At 46.3% G+C, this 22,155-nt stretch overlaps 2 protein-coding genes across 2 annotated transcripts; one reads left to right on the top strand and one right to left on the bottom strand.

Moving 5' to 3' along the window:
• Positions 1–126: 126 nt before the first annotated feature.
• Positions 127–3,960, bottom strand: LOC128303798 (ATP-dependent DNA/RNA helicase DHX36). Its single transcript, XM_053040860.1, has 5 exons — positions 3,904–3,960; positions 1,072–3,839; positions 847–996; positions 660–788; positions 127–566 (listed from the first exon to the last, which is right to left on the bottom strand). Exons 1-5 carry the CDS (start codon positions 3,958–3,960, stop codon positions 494–496), a joined length of 3,177 nt encoding a protein of 1,058 aa, XP_052896820.1. The 3' UTR covers positions 127–493.
• Positions 3,961–17,998: 14,038 nt separating this feature from the next.
• LOC128301482 (dual specificity tyrosine-phosphorylation-regulated kinase mbk-2-like) lies at positions 17,999–21,359 on the top strand. Its single transcript, XM_053037999.1, has one exon. The coding sequence runs from the start codon at positions 17,999–18,001 to the stop codon at positions 21,218–21,220; it is 3,222 nt and encodes a 1,073-aa protein (XP_052893959.1). The 3' UTR covers positions 21,221–21,359.
• Positions 21,360–22,155: the final 796 nt, after the last annotated feature.

The raw sequence follows: 22,155 nt of genomic DNA, 5'->3' as shown, positions 1-22,155 counted from the left end.
GCGTGTGCTGCGTTACCAATACTTACATACTAATTACAATCTTAACCTAGTTTATACTTATGAACTAATTTCTTAACTCTACACCGCGGGGGAAATATCTCAAAACTGGATCGAAACAAATAGGTCTAGACACGAGCCCGTGCAATAGCGAACGATAGCACGAACGACCACAACTAATCCGCATCCGCATGGAAATTGCCTCCCGCTTTAAAGACTCAATACTCAACTATTTTACTGCCGCTGGAAACAGTCCAAGCTGGGAAGTGTGCAAAACGGGGAACGCACTTTAATCGCCCCGCCTCTAAATCCATGCGGATTTCCCCGTCACGGTCTTTTGAAATTGGTGGAAATTGGAAGAAAGTATGTTTTTCTTTGGGAAGGGGGAAAAAGAGGAATATTTTCATTCTGGTTTTGCTAGGAGACTTTTTCTCGCTGGTTAGATCCTGTTAAGTCCCGCCGCCGTATCAATGTAGCATTCTAGCATTATTCGTCTCTATCCCTCCGCATCGTCATCGTCGAACCCATCCTCGTACTTGCAATCCATTGTGATCAGCTTAATAATGGACCTGAAATAGTGCGAAGAAAACCATAATTGGTTGAAGAAAACTTAAATAAAACTTAAGATCTTTAGTGTCCCAGTTAAATTAAACTAAACTCACCTTAACAGCTCGCCTTCTCGGGAGTTCCAATCGACCGGTGACGGGTTGCAGATATGTTTCTGCAGGAACAAATTAAAACCGGCACGTAGTTCCTGTATCAGATCGTATGTTTCTTTGTCACACTTGAGACTGTAAATAAGTAAGAATAATTTAAAAACCTCATACTTATGCTAGCTAATATTCTTACCAATAATGGCCGGCAATTGAGATCATTTCACGACCATCTACCGTTTCCACGTGGTTGTCTCCGAAGAAGAGCAACGGGAAAGGATTCACAACCGTTGTATCGAAGATGGTTAGCGCAGAGAGCTTCTGCATATCATAATAGACGACAAAACTTTAAAGGAGCATATAAGCCACCAACTAATTAAGATTCTGTTCTGGGTAATCAAATCTGGTGCTAAATGCTTACTTCGAATGAAAGACCCCTCTGTTGCCATTGACCGATCCTGGATGAATTTCCGCCCGACCCTGGTTCTCGATGTTAAGAATCGCCCTACCATCCGGACTGTTCCGCGACCGGATCACCCGACGGATGAACGCCACATTCGGGTAAAGACCAGCACCGACGATCGCTCGCAGCAGCTCTATATTGGCTGAATGCAGATTATCCTGGCTGGTCTGCGCGTGTGATCCAGCCACAAACTTTGCCGAGTATAAATACTCACAAAACTGGCCCTTCATGTTGGCAAGCTGTTGCAGAGTTGTGCCGTTTAAGAAATGCTTTCCGCAAAAACCGCCCTTATTCGACTGCCTGCGCCACTCGTCGATCACGTTCGCGAGCATAATGTGATCGCTGGCGGAATCTTGCGCAAAGTTGCGCTTTATGCGATCAACTTCCTTCTCCTTGCCGAGCGGTTTGTAGAACGCGTTCTTGAACGTAAGACTGGCCGCAATTGATGTAATTGGATCGATGCAGCTGAAGATGCTTGCGAGCAGTACCATTTTCCCGGTGCGCGGATCCATCGGCAAGCGTGCCAGATGATAACCGAGCGGGGTGAGCTTCTGATCATTGTCGATCGCATCCAGCCGGTTCAGTAGTTGGAGCGATTCCTCGATCACCGCATCGGTCGGTTGGTCGAGCAGATGTTTCATGAAGGCACGCGTTTCGCCAAGCTGTAGTATTTTCGTCTGCAGTATCACTTCATCCAGTGCAACGCGGATAATTTCCGGCGGAACGTTCTCCTCAAAATTACGCCTCCGGGCACGGCTGTAAAGATGGTAGCAGACACCTTCCTGCACACGTCCCGCACGGCCCTTCCGTTGGATTTCGTTCGAAATCGAGATCCATTCGTCACGCAACGTGGACACACCGTTTTCGTACCGGTTTAGCTTGTGGCGACCGGCGTTCACCACGTACACGATGTCGTCGATCGTGATGGACGTTTCGGCGATGTTGGTCGAGAGGATAATTTTACGCACCCCATCCGGTGGACGTTCAAACACGGCCGCCTGATCTCGCGTGGGTAGATGCGAGTGCAAAGGAAATACCGCCAATCTTGCCTGTGAAAGCATGGGATGCTCACGGATCATCTTGTAAATGTCGGATATTTGTGCCAAACTGGGCAGAAAAACCAAAACAGCACCGTGCGGTTTCGAACAGGTGATGTAGTACAGCAGCTCTACAATCAACGGGTTTTGGTTGTTCTCGCTTCCGGGATTTTGAAGCGCACGAATTACGGGCGCTGGAAACCGGTGCCCGATCTCTTCGCAGTACGCTTGGATCATCGTGTGAAAGGCATCCTGTCGTTGATGGTCCGTATACCTGTTCCGCGTGCGCCCCGATGCCATTTTGTCTTGGAAGGTGTAATATTTAAGATCTGCTAAAACATCCTCCAGATAGTACTCGCGAACCGGGTAGGTAATACCGATGATTTCAACCATTGGACAGTTGTCGAAGTACTGTGAGAACGTTTCCGCAGTCAGCGTGGCACTCATGAGAATCACGCGCAAATCTTTCCGATACGGAAGTACCATGCGTATGATGGCCAGCAGTAGATCCGTAATGACGTCTCGCTCGTGAATTTCGTCCAGCACGAGATGGGAGTACTCACGAAGCAGTGGATCCGATTGCATCAACATCAGCACAATGCCCGTCGTGCAGAAAAGGATGCTACCATCGGTTGTAGCTGGTCGTACCGCTTCCAGCCGTATCTGGTAGCCAACGGAGTGGCCCAGCCTTTCGTTCCGTTCGTCCGCCACACGACGTGCGAGCGTTATGGCCGATATACGGCGAGGTTGGGTGCAGAGAATCCGGCATCTGCCAGCACGACCACGGGCTGTAGCCTGCTCGAGGATGTACTGTGGTACTTGAGTAGTTTTTCCACAGCCCGTGTCACCTTTAATCAAAATCACCTGATTACGTTCGACCATATCCAGGATGGTTCCACGTTGCTGGTACGCCGGTAATGTAATACGAAATTTATCCAACGGTTTCGTCGTACGGCTATTACCATCCATTGGACATTTCTCATTCTGCAATTCATCGTCCGACCTACAAGCTTCCGTGAGATGCGAATTCCGGCCCATTTTGGCACTTTCTTCACGCAGCGTTTCTTGCAGCGTTTTGCTGACCACACGCAGATACTCATTCTTAAACACCGAAAAGATGCTGTCGTTTTCGACAAACTCTCGGTAAATGTCACTCTGTTCGAAGCCTCGATTTATCTGCAGATTGTTACGAATCTCCTGTATCTGCCAGCGGGGCAGTGTGATGTCCACCGCATTGCGTTTCTCACGCTGCTTCGTTTTGGCCGTTTGACGATCGCGGTAAAACAAGCCCAGCTCTCTGCCGCGCAAACCGGGTGGTGGTGCTTCCGCTTCGTCCTCGAGTTTAATGTCCCGTTGATCCTGGTAACGTCGGAACCGTGTCGAACTGCCTGGTTCGTTGGCTTCGTAGCTGGACCGTTCCTGTGCTTTGCGGCGCTGCAAACCTTTGTGACGTTCGTTGCGCCAATGGCTATCGTTACTGTCGGCATCTTGTGAGCCTTGCTGCTGCTTTCGCCGTGCCTTATTGCGGTAATACATTCCCAATTCTCGCCCCTTCAGATGCGAAGGAGGTTTGTCTTGGGAGTCTCTGTGCATGCTTTGGTTTTGTTTACCCCGGTCGTAATTGTTGGTGTTGCTAGTTCCAGCCGATTCGTTTACGTTGAATGATGCACTGCCGTCGGATGAAGCTTCCTATGCAAAACAAAAACCGTCGAATTATTGTATCTTTTCCACGTAAAACTACAAAATTTCCTACCTTCCACATGCGAAATTTGCGTAGTTTCTCTTCCAGAGAGTCTTCTCCGTCGGACATTGCCAAAATACGATGTAATCAGCACGATTTGCAGAAATATACGTAAATATGCCGGGTATTGAAGAGCTTGTTATGATTGTGGGCTAAGGTAGCGGTCTGTCAACTTTTGTTGCGATCAGGCTCACTTTGTTGCTCAGACCTCAAAATTTAAATGTTGCTAGCAACATTCAACAGCCACCCAACATCATGATGCGAAACAAGGTAGCCCTGGATAACATTAGACCAGGCCCTAATGTTGCTGGTAATGTAGTTGTCATTCCGTACCCTTCGTAGGGGTATGTCAAGAGTAAGAATTTCTTGTTCATATGTAATTTATCTCTTTTACCATTCATTAACAAACTGTTTATATGATATGAAATCTCACAATGATACAGGCTTGAGAAAAATTGATAAAATAATGTAATGTGTAACATTTTCAAATTACAACGTTTGTCGACATTCGGTTGTATTGTCGAACAGTCAACCTATCGACATTACGCCCTGATGTCGCCATGTTTGTTGCGAAGCGTCGCTTGGGAATTGGATGCCCTCCTGTCAACACGCTCGCTGTCAAAAGGCACACCAACAACAACACTAGCAACAGTAGCAGCAGCAACCGAGAAAAACGCATGCAAAGTGGCGTTGGCCAGCAGCCGTGAAAATTTAAAGAAGTTGAATTGAAACCCCATCATAGCGAGCAGCACGGTGTGCTGGTGTCGTGTATTGTGGGGTGATTCTCGTTTTCCGGTGCGGTGCGTGCGTTTCTTGGCAAAGACTGCAACGTGCCAATCGATTTGGGGAGTTTTGTTTTACGCTCGAACTGTACAGTTACAGGAAGCCCCAAAGGCAGGTGTGTAAGTAGAAAAACCAAGCACCAGCAATGGGAAAAACGGTGCAAAAGTAGAGTGCGTGCCGACGGTAACAAAAAAAGGGTTACAGATGATGGTTCGATAATGCAATAGTGTCCTTCCCAGCAGAGTTGGCACGAAAATCTTCACCATTTCTTCGCCAAGTGAGACGGAATCCGTTATCCTGCGTGAAAGGATTCTCTACACAGGGTGTGTGTAGATGTGTGCGTACACGTGCGTGTAAGCAACAGTGCGTGCGTTTTTTTCTCTTGACGAAGAGAAAATCCACCACACAACCCATTTTTTTTTTGTTCATCGACGGCATTTGTTCGTCTCGGGGTAGTTGTGTATGCGTAGGGAAAAGGTGGTGTGTGTGTATGTGCGTTTGTGAAGCAACATCGATCTTGCCGTGCTAGCGTTTTGTGGTTTGGTGGTGTGTGTGTGTGCGTGTGTTGGAATCGTCGACATGCAGCGAAGAGGAGTAAGCCAAGAAGCGGAGAAGCGACGAAAGTGAAGGCAAAAGCAAACGAACGAAAGAACGATGGCAGCAGCAGAAAACGGCATGGAAGATTAGTGGAAAACTCCAATGAGAAGAAAACGGAAGAGAACCACGACAACGACGCAGACGAAGACGACGACTACGGCTCGAGGTGCTTTGTGATGTTTAGCACACAATCCAGCCAGCATAAACAGCATCAACGGCCCGTTCACGAAAAATTGCAACCACCAAAATAACAGCAGCAACAAAAAAAACATGTAATTTGTTTAAGAGGAAAGGCTTCTTGTCCACTTCCTTAATCGCATATCTTCATCGAGTTTGTCTCGCCCGTTCCTGAGAACGCGTAGTGTACCGCAAACCTGTTTTTTTTATTTCGAAACATTGTTAACAGAATCAACAAAAAAACACACCCTCTGGTTGACCGTTTTTACATGGAAAAGTGCGTGCAAAGAAAAAAAGGGTCATTTTCTTAGTAGGCCACCCTGCTGCTCTGTTTGGGGCCGACGGAAGAAGTTTTGACATTCAGCAGAACAGCTCTACACACATACCCATACACACAACAACAAAAAAAAACGAAGGAAAATTTGAAGTGCAGCTTTTTGGGGTTGTAAGTGTTGGAAAAAATCAAAACCAGGAAAAGTGTTGTAAGTGCAAAGAAAAAAAACACACGGCTCACGTATCAGCCGTAAACGAAAGCAGCAGCAGAAGAAGTTTAGTGTGTGCGATTCAATCAAGTTGGAAGTGTGTGCGCACAGTGTGCTTGTTTCGCTGTGTCAGTGTGTGCGGTGTGCGATTTTATCCTTTTTCGTGTGCGTGTACATGTGTTGGATCAGGTTGTTTCCTGGAAAAATCGGTCAAATCGTGGGTTTCTTCCCTCTCCTTCTCACCCGTATTGCTGAGATGTGCATTGGCTCGCCCATTTGTGTGTGTTACCAGCTGTAAAATCATATCAAGTGCTTCTTGCTCTCGGTAAATTACCTTTGCGTACAGTGCGTGTGTGTGTTTTGTAGTGTGACCTACGGTCGTTCCAATTTTTTTTTCTTCTGTGTTTTGTATCCTAAAAGTATCCTGTCCACACAGAGTCCCAGTTTCGACACACCGTGGGAAATAAATCAGTGCGCCCCGTTGGCAGTGAAGGATATTCGTAGGGCACTCCGTAGGGGGAAAGTGGAAGTTGGGCGGTGTACTGCAAAAAAGCAGTATAACAACAAAAAGGAGCCATCAGGAAGATATCTGCAGAGCAGTCAATAGGCAGCAACGGGTCATTACACAGAGCGGCCACATGCGAAATCAGGATAGCCAGCTAAAAGGACACAGATAAAGAACCTCGCGGAGATATGCGAATTTATTCGGAGACTGGAAAATCCCCGACTATGTAAATGAATGTGATGTAAGTATCGCCTTTTTGGACGCAATGTAATCGTTGAAATTGATTCTTATTTCTACACTAAATTGCAAGATAAAGGAGCTCTGAAAAGTCTATAACAAGATGGGAGATAAAATGTCTTGAAGTGTTGTAAAAACTTCGCAAAAGATCGAGCTAACCAAAGACCAAAGAATCTTACAATCATTCTTTCATCAATATCGTGCCGTATGTTGAAACTCACTAGAATAATGAATTTTGTTTGTCAAAATGTTTTATAAACAAAATCTCCTTTTTAGTGTATCCTTTAAGACTAACAATTCTTCAAGGATTGTTTCATCATTTATTAGAATATTTAATGACTTGTTCTGCTTCCTGTCCCTACTTTGCATAGTGTGTCTGTTTGCTGATCTTTCCACTTGCGGCCAAAGCAGGGCCAGCAAAAAATTCGAATCGAAGCAAGCTGATGAAAACATCTCCAAAAGCAAACATCAACAATGAGAAAGAAAGAAACCCTGGACGGAATAAAACAAACCCACACGCACACACAAACAGGCCCGCCCCATAGGTGCAAGATGTGCGTGTGTGTATACATCGTCAAGGGTTACCATCGCGCGAGTAGTGCGCCCCGTTGCTAATGCTGTGTTGCTCCGCGGTAATGGGTTGTGTGCTGGTGGAGTTGTTGGCTCTTGAAGAAAACCCTACTGTACGGATCGCGGATACTGACAGCATCTGCGCGAGCGGCTAGTCCGACGATCGAAAGGATGGAATAGAATCAAAAAAAGGGAAGAAGGTCGAAAAGCCGATTCCCCCTCACCCTCCTCTTCATCAACGTTTTCCATAGAGTGGGGGGGGGGGATTGTAAATGGGGAGCAACATGATTGGAGGGTGTGTTGTTTTTTTATTATTATTTTGGTGTTGCTACAGTAGTCTCTTTTTCGGCATCTTCCATTTTTTTGACGTTCACATGCTAGAGACCGTAATGCTGAAGTAGCGAGGGGGTGCGCGAGGGACGTGCGGGGAGTTATGCTGCCCGGCGGCGTCTCGACATTGGATCCATCCTGTTTGGGATTTGTTCTGTGTACCAGATGGGTAGGAAAGAGCCAGGCGTTTACGAGTTTAGTTTCTCTTTTATGCATACGATCCTGGTCTCTCTGGTGCTGTGATCCTGTTTGGGAAGCGGCCACCTTGTCTTTACTCCTGTGTACTTTGCGTTTCTGCGTTTATTAACTCTTGAAGTGCAATGAGTTGGGAATGTGATCTGTACGATTTTGTTTGGGAAGATTTATATTCTATTACCGAAATGTTGGACATTACATATCAGATTTATGTGTTGAGTATCTGTTAAGTCTGGTCGAAAGAATACCTGTGACATCTTGCGATCTACAGATGAAATTTATGGTTTTGAATAATAACATAAGTGACGGATTAAAATCTGAGTGAGTTGATGAATCAAAGGTGGCCTTGAATACTTGAATTAACTCAGTCAATCCACTCGTGAGTTAAATCATGAGTTGATAGTCGCCGTTAAGAGTTATGTCAAGGGCGGAGAGCTAGTCAATGGAAAGCAGTTCCTTCGTGTGAAAACCGGCGCCGCTACCAACCGAAGCCACTCTAAGCCGCTCCATCAACAATATCAAACCATTCGTAAAGATGGCTAAAGAAACTACATCTTGCACTGTTTCTTCAAGGGTTAAACGTTTAGAATCCGGACGCACATTTATACATCAGCGAGACCCACTTGACTGTGGGAGGAGAGCGGTCGTACCCACCGCTGTTGCTGCTGTTTTGCTGCAGTTAATCGACGATGAACATCACACCACACTGCGTTTTCTCTTACTATCTCCCTCTCTCTCTCTCTCTCGCTTTCTCTCTCTTTCAAACACAAACACACACCAGCACTCCGGTTTTCGGTGCATCCGAACCGGGTGCAGTGTGCGCGAGTGCAGCCCCGTTTTCACGCTTAAGCCTTTTGCGTGTGCGTTCCGATCATCGGCCGGGTTGTTCGCGATGTATCTGTCTGCGTGTTGATGATGTGATGATGCTACACAATGCCATATCGTCTTCGCGGTGAACGGTCAGTCAACCCATCATATCGTGGGCTCTCTTTCGTTCGATGCCGTTTCCTTCTCGTTCTATACATTTCGTTGCCTTTTTTTTTTCTTAATGTTTCCAATGCGCGCACTGCACTTGATTCGGCGCGCGTCATTTAGCCCGGCTGCTGGAGGGAACGGCAATGGAGAGCAACATATGATGTTGGGGTTGTTGGTGTACGTATCGATGGTACACCCATACACAATGCCCATTGATCATATTGCGATGAAAGGGAGAGAGGACAACGATGTGTGGTGTGCCTTTTGGGGATCGTCGCTTTTTTTTCCACTTCCTTTTGGGTGTGTGTACCGGCCGGCCGGGTGGAGTGGAAAGAGATGTGATTCCATTAAAATAATAATGGATATTGCAGCAGAGCCAAAACTGCGGATTCGCTGGGAAAAAGCTGGGGAAGAAGTTGCTAACACTTGAAGCCCCCCCAGGCCCACAAACCAGCAGAAAGAGAAGAAAGCATCAAACATTTCGAAATCATTGAGTTATTCGATTGCCGCTTCGCACAATCACACTCAACACTGCCACAAACATCACGCTTCCAATGATGATGATTATCAACGAAAAAAAGGCGAAGGAGACTAGTGTTTCGAGTCCATCATCCAACCATTCCTCCCACCGCCAGGATGGGAGGCATTTTGGGAGCATATTTAAACACAAACCCCCAGCAAACCACCCCAACCCCAATCTCATGCCTGTGTAGTGTGCCGGTCGATCGATCGGCCGGTAGAAAAGTTCATTCTCCGCAAATTAAATCGGCGGGGGATGGGTTTCAATGAATGAAATCAAATGCCCAATTACCGAAAAATGGTTTGACCATATGAAGATCACCCCCCCTTGGGAACAACAAAGAGAAGGAGAGAGTGAGAGAGACAGATAAAGGCAAGTGCCGATCTTGATGTGGGGACGGAAGAGAAAAGCCGGTGAAATTTGAAGGGCCCGGGCCAAAAGGGTTTGAGCTGATTTCGGCCGTGCTGCCGGCATGGTTTACGGCCTGCTGACTTTTGGTCGTGTGTAATGTACGATACCCAAAAATAGCTTGTACCTACGCACGTTCGTTCAACCGAAGCGTAGATGTGTGTGTGGGGCAAGGGGAATGAGGCGCAGGTTGCGGGCGCAGCATATTTTTATTTTCATGTTTCCAATCTACAATGCAGTTGTAGGTTTGGTACCCTTCAGGATGTATTGTTTGCCGAATGGTAAAAGCTTAAACTAACCTTATGCTTTGAAATGTTTGAAAATTATGTTTGCTTCCGGTGGGACTTTGTTTACGCCATACACTGTGAGCTGTTGGGCGATTTTGTTGCACTTATCCGATGGGTTTAGTATGGATTATATTGAATTCGTACCACATGGAAACTGTCAACTGTCCGTTTAATTTTATCCCTTTTTTACCAAAGGAAGTTACTCGTTTGCCTCTCGCCTCGATTTTGCATAGAAGTTGTGTGGAAGCCGTACAAGAATCGGCTCACGGAAGGTGGCCTTCCCTTGTGCGCCTTCCCACACGGATATGCGGACCCGTATGCGGCTAGTTTGCGCGTTCAATTTGGAGCACGATCATGTGCGGAAGAGAGCTCCATCAACACAGCAACAAAACGGCCGAATGAAGCAAGGTGGAGAGTACAGGAATATACGCGAACACACTCCGATCCGAGCTGTGCTTCTTTGGCGTGATGTTTCACTTGCCATCTTCTGCCCAGCGCAGCCACAATGGTTTTTTTTGGCGATGGTGTGCGTGGAGCTCCATCGTCTCACGTTCCTAACAAAGCGAAATGTAGAAGCTGTAGTACATTGTGTATATGAGCTTTACGTTGTTCTCCCGCGGCTGGTGGCGGTTGCGTTTTGCGTGCTGCTGGTCGACACATCAACACGCAGGTTTCCGAATCAGCAGCAGCAGTTCATCGCACGATCGACTACGACAACGAACGTACACTGGGGGACGGTTTGCGGTTGAAGGGAAACGCACGCACGCACGTACCGGTGACTTAAAGTGTTTGCGGTGCAAGCGGCATATTTGTCAAGGATCTTCAGGATTGTCCAACACACCTTTTGGGGTAAACGTGTATGAGAAATTGGATTTATTTGAATTCGAATTCTGGAAGAGAACAAAATCTGAATATTAACATTGTATATAAACACTATCATAAGATGCTGTTGGTGTGATCGTGCACAAGAATTAATTTAAAGTGATCTTAAGCTTCGGGATCACGACATTTTTTGGAAGTGTATATTTATGGTACTACAGAGCTTTTGCTTCTAATTCAAAAACCATTAACAAAAGATGAAAACAAATATTTCTCCGAGAGGGGAATAAATTTTTAATCATTTTGTCTAGATGATGTTTAACTAAATCTGTCAAATTTTTAACAACAACGTATGAGAGGCACATGGTATATTAGGGACTACCTGCAGAAGCTTAGGACAGTCATGGCCGTATAATAAGCTATTCAAGTAGCTGACAGTTAACCCATAATTTGATATCTGATAATGGATTTTAACATTCAACACCATATTCAGCTTTTTACAAAATTGACAGTTACGATGACAGATACGAAGGAATATTTGACTCGATAACTTTCGAGTATAAACTATAGATTCTTAAATAAAAATCTCTATTATGCATTTCGAGGATTCCTCTGCAAACGGTTCACCGGGGGTCAGTTCTTTTAAACCATAAACTAGGGAGAAAGCTCGTTATTTTCAATCAGCATTGTTGCCATCTTGCCATCGATGGTTTATGATGCGTTTAATCCAATTTACCCACCCTGCCACAATCATTCTCTGTGTCGCCCCTCTTTCTCACTGACCATCCCCGTTTGACAGCCCTGCACCAACCGGAACCCTTTTGCTTATCGTTTGAGTTCGATTTTTGATGTGGTTCATCGGCCGCGTTCATTTTTTTGCTTGCTTTTGTTCACTTTGTTGGACATTTTTCATGCCGTCCCGAGAGTTTTCCGTCGACGGCACTATGCAGTGGTGGATGGAGGAGAAGACCCACCGACCGACCGACCCCATGGTCATTCATTCAGCCGTTGGACTGCGGTAGCAAATAAAGAAAAAGTACCCGTGCGAGCGAAAGGAACGAGCAAAACGGGACCAATTATATTCGACGCTTGTTGTTGACCACTGCTTTTTCTTTGACGTTATTTTTTTGTTTCTCTCGGTTTGCAAGTACGCGGTCATTTTCCGGCTGGTTAATGCTGCCCTTAGAGTTTTGTGTTGCGGCGTTTGAATGGCATTGATTTTTAAGGGTTGTTTAAAAAAAAAACAATAAAAGGATAGCGTGTGATAGCGCTAGTTAGGGGTGTGTAAGGGCAGGTGTTGTTGAGAGCGGCACACCTCTGGAGGGTCCAGTCTATGGGGCGCCAGCTGGTGTATAGTATGTATAAGGGCGAAAGGCACGATCGATCTTTCACCTCTATGAATTTAATTGAATTCGTTGAAGAACTATTTCCTTATCACAAAAAAGTTATAAATAAGGGTATAGTTATTGCTTCCTTGTTTTATTGCGCTGCTTTGAATGTGCATGATGCCAATCGGGTGACTAATGACGTACGTAGGCACGGTTTAAAAATACTTTCCAAGTCTCTTGGGCGAAGCCTTATCATCTGTTTTGGAGTAGCAGCATTAGCAGCACCGTGTAAACCCATCATGCAGTGTGTTGGCGCATGTTGGTGTGTGATCTATTCAATCCGGGTATTGTGGACACATGCTAAACATATCATGTATCAGGTTTTTTGCCTCCTTATTTCGCTTCATCCTATATACACATAGTGGCCGTTGAGTAGGGGAACATTTTGAAGCGCAAATTTGTGAAACGAAAAAAGTGAATGTCCAGACGTTGTTCCCTGAACTGGAACAAATGAACAGCCGAATGGTTAGAGGCCAATTTTGTCGCCCGGCTCGCTTTTGTGCTGGTTTTGGCCCGGTATCGATCCGGGCCCGTGTATTGCATTAGTGCATTTAGCGCAGCAGACTGTGTCACACTCGTTCTTACGTCGTTCTTCGTTAGCTGGCCGCGGGATCGCGTGCCCACTGGGGGTGAAGATGCTGAAATGTCTCTAACCCGCAACAGTCACACCCAACCAAAAAAGGAAACACAAGAAAGTAAATCAAGTAAAAGTCAGACATTTTAGCAGCGAATGACGCTAGCGCGCATGCAAATAGAGCGATTAACACCGGACGACGGGGTGGAATTTACAAAAAAATGTATCAAAAATTGTATAACGAGCAACAAAAGAGAAACTGAAACTGAATGAGAAAATAATGTAAATCACGGTAAAAGATGTGCGAAAATGTGTGTAAAAGCGTATATACAAACAATGAGGCAAAAAAAACATCTTAAATGCGATAAGAAAATGAGAGGAAACTCGACGAAACGACGGTGAAATTGAAGCTTTTACTCGATCTGTTAAACCGATAATAAAGCTTAGTTTGTTTGTTTTTTGTTCATTCGATGAATTGTAATCATTACTTGAAGCACAATTTTTAGGAAGCAAAGAGTGAGGTATGCACACAAAAATCCTCCACAAACGAAGAAAATTAGTCCACCCTGCCCACAACCCTTGAAATACGCAACACAAAAATCCACTCATTAATCGTTGCGTTCCGTACGAATTCCGTGGCATTGAAATTTGCACCATCCGGATGGGTGTATTTGGTTCATTGCCAATCAATCGCACGTCGTTGCGCATGTTTTGACAGGCCTCGTCACTGGGACGCGGACGGCTGTTACATGCGGTCCGGCAGCGACTCCACTTTCACGGCGGCTCCGTCCCCGAAAATCGACACTTGCGACAAAGCGGCCGTGCGGCTTGAGGTGAAAGATAAATAAAACAAATCCAGCAGCCGACCGATGCACGGAACGTGAAGGACACGTGCGGTCAGTTGTCCGAGATCTGCTCAAGATGTGTTTCTTTATGTCTGTTGCCGTTTTTTTTTTCCTTATATCTACGTCACAAATTTGCTCACCGCAAAGTGTCGACGGCAAGGTTCATTGCCAAATCTTCGGTTCGTTTCACCTGAGTCTTTCCCTTTGGTTCCCGCTCATCCCAACTGACTGGTGACAGCCATAAACGAATGTGTCAGTTCGGTCGAAAACAGCACCGGGAAAAGGTTAGTGTGGAGGCGGGAGTGTTGATGTCTTGGAGGACGAATCGAAGGAATATGGAAAGCGACTTGTCCTGTTGATCTTCCAATCCGAAAGCACAAAGAATTTATTTAATTGCCCTTGCGAAACATTGTTTCGAGGTGTAAAAAGCAGCGTTCAAAGTCTGCTTGGTGTCTTTCTCGTGACATGTCGTACACCCAATGATTGAGATTTATTGACTCTTCAAAACGTTGATGATTATGTTGTACATTTGTTAACTGAAAAGAAAACAATTTGTACATCTCTACCCACACCACCTAACCGAATTTTCAATTTCCTTCATCCGCTTGCTTTGGGAGCAGCGTTTCCTTCCGTATCCCCGCCCTCGAGACACGCACGTTAAAATGTGAAACATCTCAGTTGCAATCATAAAAATTAGAAACCCTCAACAGCCGGCCGGCCACCCATATGCACACAGAAAACCACCGCCACGCCGACACGCAATAGTAGAACATCGAACGGGAACCGACCACCACACCCCTTGGCGAGCGCGAACTGCACTGCGCGGCGGTGGACTCGAATAGCTGGAATTCGTTTGGTCCGAACTCGTCCGTCTGTATGCCAGCAGCATCGCGCGTCCATTACCACCAGGCAAGAGTGGTAACAGAGCGAGCAAGTGCCAGAAGAAAGGGAATAACGCGAATGCGAGAAATGATATGTGTGTGCCCATGATCAGCACTGATTCCTGCCCTAACTGGGCGAACCGGGCGCTCTTGTTGGTGTGTTGCGCACCACTCCTGATACTGGGCCGCGGGAAACGAACGGTGTGTGCAGTATTATCTGGGAATGTTTGCCCACCTGGTGGTAGGTGTTGCGCTCTACCGTAAGGGATGTGTCGGTCAGAACAGTAATAGATGATCATCGCTGTTTTGGTCAATAAAAGTCAAGGGATGGGAGGACGCTTCCTACATTCCTCAATAATTGTTGCTACAAGTGCTGATGTTAGCATTTCCATGGATTAAGTATTAATATACCATGTTATAATGCTGTCCGTCCATGAAAAAAAATAGTAAACTCCTCTCGGTATCCCGAGGTATACTTCGAATTCATATAACTTTGAGAATGCGAACGGTTATCTTCAATGATGATACAACATTCACTATGTTTAGCTAGTTAATGGCATGGAGCTAATTGTGGGAACTTAGGTAAACTTCAAGGAAATTAATTACGGGGACGCACGCAAACTTCAAGGACCTCCTGCTACTCGCTTGGACTTGCCAACGTTGCCATTGATTTCACCATTTCGATAACGTAAAAGCCTGTTATCTTCAGATCGAATGCGCCGTTATGAATGTGATGTATGTCTGTCAGTATCGATCTCATTTAATTACTAACAACATGTAAAGTAAGGAAGGCGCAGAAGATAAGGGGAAAGAAAGGTACGATCTCCTAACACAAAAGGTTCCAAAAAAGAATTGATTTCAAAAGGATCATCAATTTTAATGTATTTCTTGAGTAGTATAGAGTAACAAGTAGTATTTGAATGAATCTGATTCAGATTTATTAATATGAATACCTATTCCCAAAGATTCATGAATCATGAAAGATTTGTAAATCCTCAAAGATGAATCGTTTTAGATGTATTCAGAAAATCTTTCTACTCATCTGTTTTTAACATCCGGATTTTTATGACTTTATTACAGTTATGCCGGCTCTTTGCCGTGTGGTATCAGCCATCAGACTAAGAAGGGTACAAATTTCTCCTTCCCTTTTTCCTTATCCCGGGCATGCGTGGTTGTTTAAACGTCCAGAAATTGATTATTAAATATTGTTGATATTATTTTTTTTACGAAAAACACACACAAAAGCGTTTAAACCCAGTTAAGCTTTCTAATTGATCGGTTTAGTGTGGCTTCTGCAGCGCAAACGACTCGCGCAGATGCTGCTGCTGCACCACAGGCATGTACGCGGTGCCACAAGCGCGCGCGCGCAGTCTTCTTAATTCGCCTCCAATAACAGTCGGTAACTTCGGCCCCGAAGCAGCCGGAACCCCGTTAGACGGCGATGTGTGTTTTATGTTTCGATCCGGTGATCCATCGATAGGCATTCGAAGGTTTTATTATTTTTCTTTCACCTCGAAAAACAACGCCATGCTCTGCTGTCCAGCAACGGGGCAGGGCCTTGGTGCGTGTGTGACGAGGAGTTCTCGGGGTGAGTAGTGTGTGGAGGAAACAAAGAAAAAAATGAAAGAAATGGGATGCTTCAGTGAATATCGGTAAAGCGTCGCGACTTACGGAACTTTTTTGTTTTTTTTTTTTGCTGCTTCCTTTCTACGGCGCGGATCGGTTCGCTATTTGCGCGCACTCACTTGCGCGCCGCCGTAACGCTTTTATTATTGCTCCCGTTTTTATACGATCGGTTCGCTTTTTTTACGTCGCCGGTCTCGTGGGTCTGTTTAAGGCAGCGGTCATAAGCGATTTTTCGTTGCTCTTTAACAGGCTTGCTTTCAGGAGGATATTTTTCATTCAGCGAGAAAATGCAATCCAGCCGAATGTGTACGGTGTCTGTATGCATGCATTCCCGGGCGGTTTTATGTGTTGGTTGTTGTTGTTAAACCGTTTACCGTTAATGCACAGCCTTTTGCTTTTCACTGTTTGTTTTATAGGTTTTTCGACGATATTTTCTAAACTATTTCTCCACGGCAATGAGGATTCGTCCTCAATAATAGCCCAACGTTTTACATTGAACATAATGTTTTTCTACATTAAAGCGGGGGCACATTTGCTAGCATTGATTGGATTATGGCAAAATCATCAAAAGCCGATGATTTAATGGTGTGTGCTCTCTAATGGTGGTGAAATTGGAAGCTATTACCCGATCGATTTACATCCCGTTTTTGAATATGCTTAGTGTTTGCAAAGGTGTTTGGGCGTCAGAGTTTGGACAATTGCCAAAAAGGGTTTAGAATTCCCCAGCTCATGACGCACAGCTTGATTTTGAACAGTTTTATTTGTTGTGTGTCTTTAATTCTAGTTTTGTTAGTACGTTTTGAATGTAATGTTTAATATTAATGTGTCCTTTTTTGATAACGACCAGGTCCTATTGCACTCCTACCGCTATTGAAATGTTAATCTAAGATACAATTAACAATAATTTGGAGACATTTCCTTCTCCAAACAGTGAAAGAACAACGTTATCCAGGCTGTATTCGTTTTTTTTGAGTACGTGCTTGGAATTCGCGAATTAAAATTGCACAACTCCCAAATTTAATTGCGCTGGGAAGAAACCGGACCAATTAAAAAGACTTCTCCAATAATTCTACTATTAATAACCCGCAGAAACAAAACTGAAACTCAAATATTAGAATGTGTTGTTTCCCCACCATTTCCGGAAGATCGATTCTTTAGTCCAAATTTTGGAAGACATCGGTAGCGAGTGGCACGCAAGACATGCAATACAACAGTGTACACTCCCATCGTTGGTCATTCTCATCGTTCGCCCCGAAAAGGGTACAATTAAACCGATCGAAAACCGTTCGACAACTTCTCATGTAGAACGAGCGAGTTTTTTGTTGTTTGTTTGGTGACTGACAACTTTATTTCGGTTGAGGTTTCGGTTTGTGGTATTTCTTGGTCGAGGTAATGACATTTCTACGATCAAATATTGTTTCATAACAGTTTGCGATAGTTTATAGCTGTTTCAATAGTTTTATGTTTGAAGAGCTGTGTTATATCTTCCGACATAAACCTTTATAAATTGATGTTACGGATATATAACATGTATGCGGTATACAAAAAGTTAAAACTACGAATTGCGATTTAGTGTGAAAATATGGAATCAATTTTGTTACATTATTGCTGTTATAAATCGAAACATTATTCTAATTATATTATTTTGTTTTAGGTGAAACGAAGATTTCTCCTACGTTGCGCAGTAAAAACACGAAAGGAGAGAACAATCGCCCCCCTTCAAACTGAAAAACCCAGAAGAACACCACCTTCGCAAATTACACACCAACACTATGATCGTTAATGCTGGCTACAGTTATCGCACGTGTATTTTTCCGGGTGTCGTTTGCTGTACGTCCGCGTGGTGCGTGCTTCCGGTAGCTGGTCCAGCGGCAACCGGTCAACGTTCGGCGGCACCTTCCGAGGAGCATGTTGGTTGCGAGCAGTCGACTGTTCGCGCACTGTGATGTCGTAGATATGGACTGTAACGCTGGCAACAGTAACGGTGGCAACGGCAGCAACAGTAACGGTGCTAACGGCGTCAGTGGCGTTAGTAACATCTTCACCCGCCAGCATTCACTATCGGGCGGCGGTAACGGGTACGCTCTGCTGTTGGCAAACGGCACGGCAGGTGGTTCAACGATCGTGCCACCCAACACCATCACCACCACGTCGCTGCGGTGCGACAAGGTGAACGGAAACTCAACCTCGATACTGGGCAGCAACAGTATCGGCGGGGGTAGCAGCAACAATATTAGCAGCATCGGTACGGGTGGGCTTGCAACGTTTCAGCCCACGCTGATCGCACCACCTTCGGCGGCCCTCAAAACGTCCTCGCTCACGTCGTCCGCTATCCTGTTCGGTGGGAGTAGTGGGAATTTGAGCAGCTTGGCCGGAAAATCGGGCGGTACGCATAAGTGGATCGGATCGCTGTGTGATGGTGCTACCTCGATCGGTTACAGCAGTGGAAGCAGTGGCAGCAGCAGTAAATTAAATCAACAACTTCACTTCCAACATCCCCAGCAGCTGCAGCAACAACAGCAGCAGCAGCAGTTGCATTTGCTACAGCATCAGAACAAGCATCATCATCCACATCTGTCGCAGCAGCAGCAGCAGCAGGTTCATTCGCAGCATCATCATCACCATAGCTTACCGGTGACCACCAGTGGCAACAGTGGCAGCAACATGCTCGACAGTCTCACCTTTCGGTTGTGCGATGTGGACGGTGCGGTGAGCAGCACCATGTCCAACCCGAACGGTGCTGCCGGTGGCAATGGGGCAAGTAATGGTGCCGCCACGAATGGAAGTACGGGCGGTGGCAGTATATTGATGGTGGTGCCATCACAGACCGGTGGCGGGAAACAGTCACATTCCTCCGCAATCAATGCCGGTGGTGGCGAGCGACATTCGTACGCTTCCCATGATCATCAACACCAACAAAAAATGGTAGCCTCCGTCGCGACCCAGCATCATCTTCAGCAGCAACAACAACATAGTAGCAATACCAGCAGTAGCAGTAGTAATAATAGTGCTGCAATAGCAGCTGGCAGTGATGTACCCATCAACTATAGTAAAATGACGCGCATCAGCAAAATGGGACTTAGTGCGGATGGTGCACATCAGCATCAGCATCATCACCATCACCACCATCATGACAGTTCGGCGTCTGTATCGATATTGCCCACATCATCTTCGTCCGCGGTGCAACAGGCACAGCAGCAAGCACTCCACAAGCAGCAGCTGCATCATCTACGCAGTGCGGTCGGTGGTAGTAGCGGCAATGTCGCGAAGGGCAATGACGCATCTGCGGCTGCAAGTTACTGCAAGGTAACGCGTATCGGTAACATCACGTTGCTCGATCCGGAAGATCAAACCATGTTACAATCGCACATGTTGGGCAACAGCAGCAACAGTAGCACTACGGGTGGTAGTAGCGGTGGTAGTAGCAGCAATAACACGATGAAGAAAGACGAGGTGAGCCTAACCAAGGTGGCCAAGCTGGGACATTCGGTCGATCAGAAGGTGTGTGATTTGCAGCAGCATTTTCTTCAGCATCATCAACACCAACTGCAGCAAATGCAACAGCAGCAGCAGCAGCAACAGCAACAACAACAGCAACAGCAACAGCAACAGCAGCAGCAGCAGCAGCAGCAGCAACAACAACAGCAGGGAACACAAAAGCAACATGCGCAGCATCAGCAGCAACAGCAGCAGCAAAAGGAGCAGGGAAATGGTGGTGAGGAAGTGCGGATAACGGAGAGCTTAGCACCGTTCGAGGTTTTGCGATTGTACATGGACAAGTTGACGCAGTACGAGCATCACGAGATCTACAACTATCCGCGCATTTACTTTATCGGTGCGAACGCCAAGAAGCGAAGGGGCGCCGGTAACTCCGACTACGATAACGAGCAGGGCTCGTATATTCATATCGCCCACGATCATATAGCGTACCGGTACGAGGTGCTGAAGATCATTGGCAAGGGTAGCTTTGGGCAGGTGGTGAAAGCGTACGACCATCGAAACTTTCAGCACGTAGCGCTGAAGATGATTCGCAACGAGCAGCGTTTCCATCGGCAAGCGCAGGAAGAAATTCGCATACTGAAGCATCTGCGGGCGCAAGATCGGTACAACTCGATGAACATCATCCACATGTACGATAGCTTTGTGTTTCGCAACCACATGTGTATCACGTTCGAGCTGCTGTACATCAATCTGTACGAGCTGATAAAGAAGAACAAGTTCAAAGGGTTCAGTATGCAGCTGGTGCGCAAGTTTACCCACTCGCTGCTCAAGTGCCTGGACGCGCTGTACAAGAACAAGATCATCCATTGTGATATGAAGCCGGAGAACATACTTCTCAAGCAGCAGGGCCGCTCGGGCATAAAGGTGATTGATTTCGGATCGTCCTGTTTCGAGAACGAGCGCGTCTACACCTACATACAGTCGCGGTTCTATCGCGCACCAGAAGTGATCCTCGGCGCTAAGTACGATATGGCGATCGATATGTGGTCGCTCGGGTGTATTGTTGCGGAACTGTACACCGGGTCGGCGTTGCTGCCCGGTGAGGACGAGTACGATCAGATGGCGTGCATCATCGAGTTGCTAGGGATGCCGCCGCTGAAGCTGTTGCACAATGCGAGGTGGCCATCGCGATACTTTGCGTACGATGGGGACGACCAATTTCCGCACTACTGCTCGCTAAGCTTCCGCGAGGATGGACGGGAAGAAATCCAGGGTGGCTACAGTAAACGTGGCCGTTACCGTGGTGCACCCGGGACGCGCGATCTAGCCAAGGTGCTGAACTATTGTGACGATCTGTTTCTCGACTTTGTAAAGCATTGCCTTCGGTGGGATCCAAAGCGGCGCATGACTCCACAGGAAGCGCTCAATCACAATTGGTTCCATCGGATGTTACCCCAGTCGCCGCAGGTTGTGAAGGTCGTTAGCGATGGAGGGTCCGAATCGGCTGCCTCCACGACGGTTAGCACCGGGACGACGGCAGGTGGCAGTTCTTCCCATTCGACGGCAGCTTCAATCAGCAAGCAACTCAGCTCGTCGATGGTGAGTGGTGGTGGTATGGAAAGCAATCCGGGGGGAAGTCTTGCTGCCGCCGGTGCGGCTGGTATAGGAGGCATTTCTATGGGATCCTAGCAGAGAAAATCACTCACAACATCCTCTTCCGTGGCAACTGCTTCCTCCGGTATGCCGGTGTCGTTGAAGAAGGTTTCGTCGGCACTATCGCTACCGGCAGGTAGTGGGTTTACCGGCATCAGTAAAACATCTCCTACGACCGTGTCTTCGCTACTTTCGTCCGGTTATTCCAGTTCGATGATAACGCTTGCCGGTTCCCTGCAACAGTCGACGTGTCAGCGACAAGCGACATCCTTACAAGCGCTACTCGAAGGAAGAATATTGGCTACCAGTCGTACCGTGGCTTCTTTGGGGTTAGATTCTGCCTCTGTAATCCATGGCAAGAGTGGTTCTAAAGGTGACAGCGACCGAAGGAGACATCATCAATCGACTGTCTCTGAGCATCAACCGTCAGCAACGGCACAGCTTGCAGCGCTGGCACTCGGCACAGTGGATAGTAGCAGCAGCGGTGGCAATCTACTGGTTCCTTCGTCACGCCATCACAGCGGTCCCACTAGCGATGATTTTGGTGGTAGTTCCAACGTCCAACTCACCAACGAGAGCAGTAATACGGTATCCGCAGTTCCATCATCGTCGTCTTTCATAGAGTATATAGGATAGATTGAATCGCGTTGACAGCAGACGGCACACATCTCCTCTGCACTTTCGCTGAGGGAATAAACTGTGCGCCGTGAGGGCGTTTGGGTTGTCTTAGATTTTTAGGCTGAAAGTGGGGGTAATATAGATAGATAAATCGGATGAGCATCAAGAGTCTGATAGGTTTGGAATGGTAAGGAGAATTTCTAGTTAACTGACCGATTAACAGATCATTAACTATAGTGAAATATGCGAAACGACACTAGCGCTCTTTCGTGCTACTTTCTTTGTTTAGGTAACGTTTGACTTTTATTTTATATAATATCAAAATGATGTGTTTTTTGGTATGAACCATGTTG

The sequence above is a fragment of the Anopheles moucheti genome, chromosome 3, assembly GCF_943734755.1.
Source record: "Anopheles moucheti chromosome 3, idAnoMoucSN_F20_07, whole genome shotgun sequence".
Lineage (NCBI taxonomy): Eukaryota > Metazoa > Arthropoda > Insecta > Diptera > Culicidae > Anopheles > Anopheles moucheti.
This window is presented reverse-complemented; position numbering and strand designations above follow the sequence as displayed.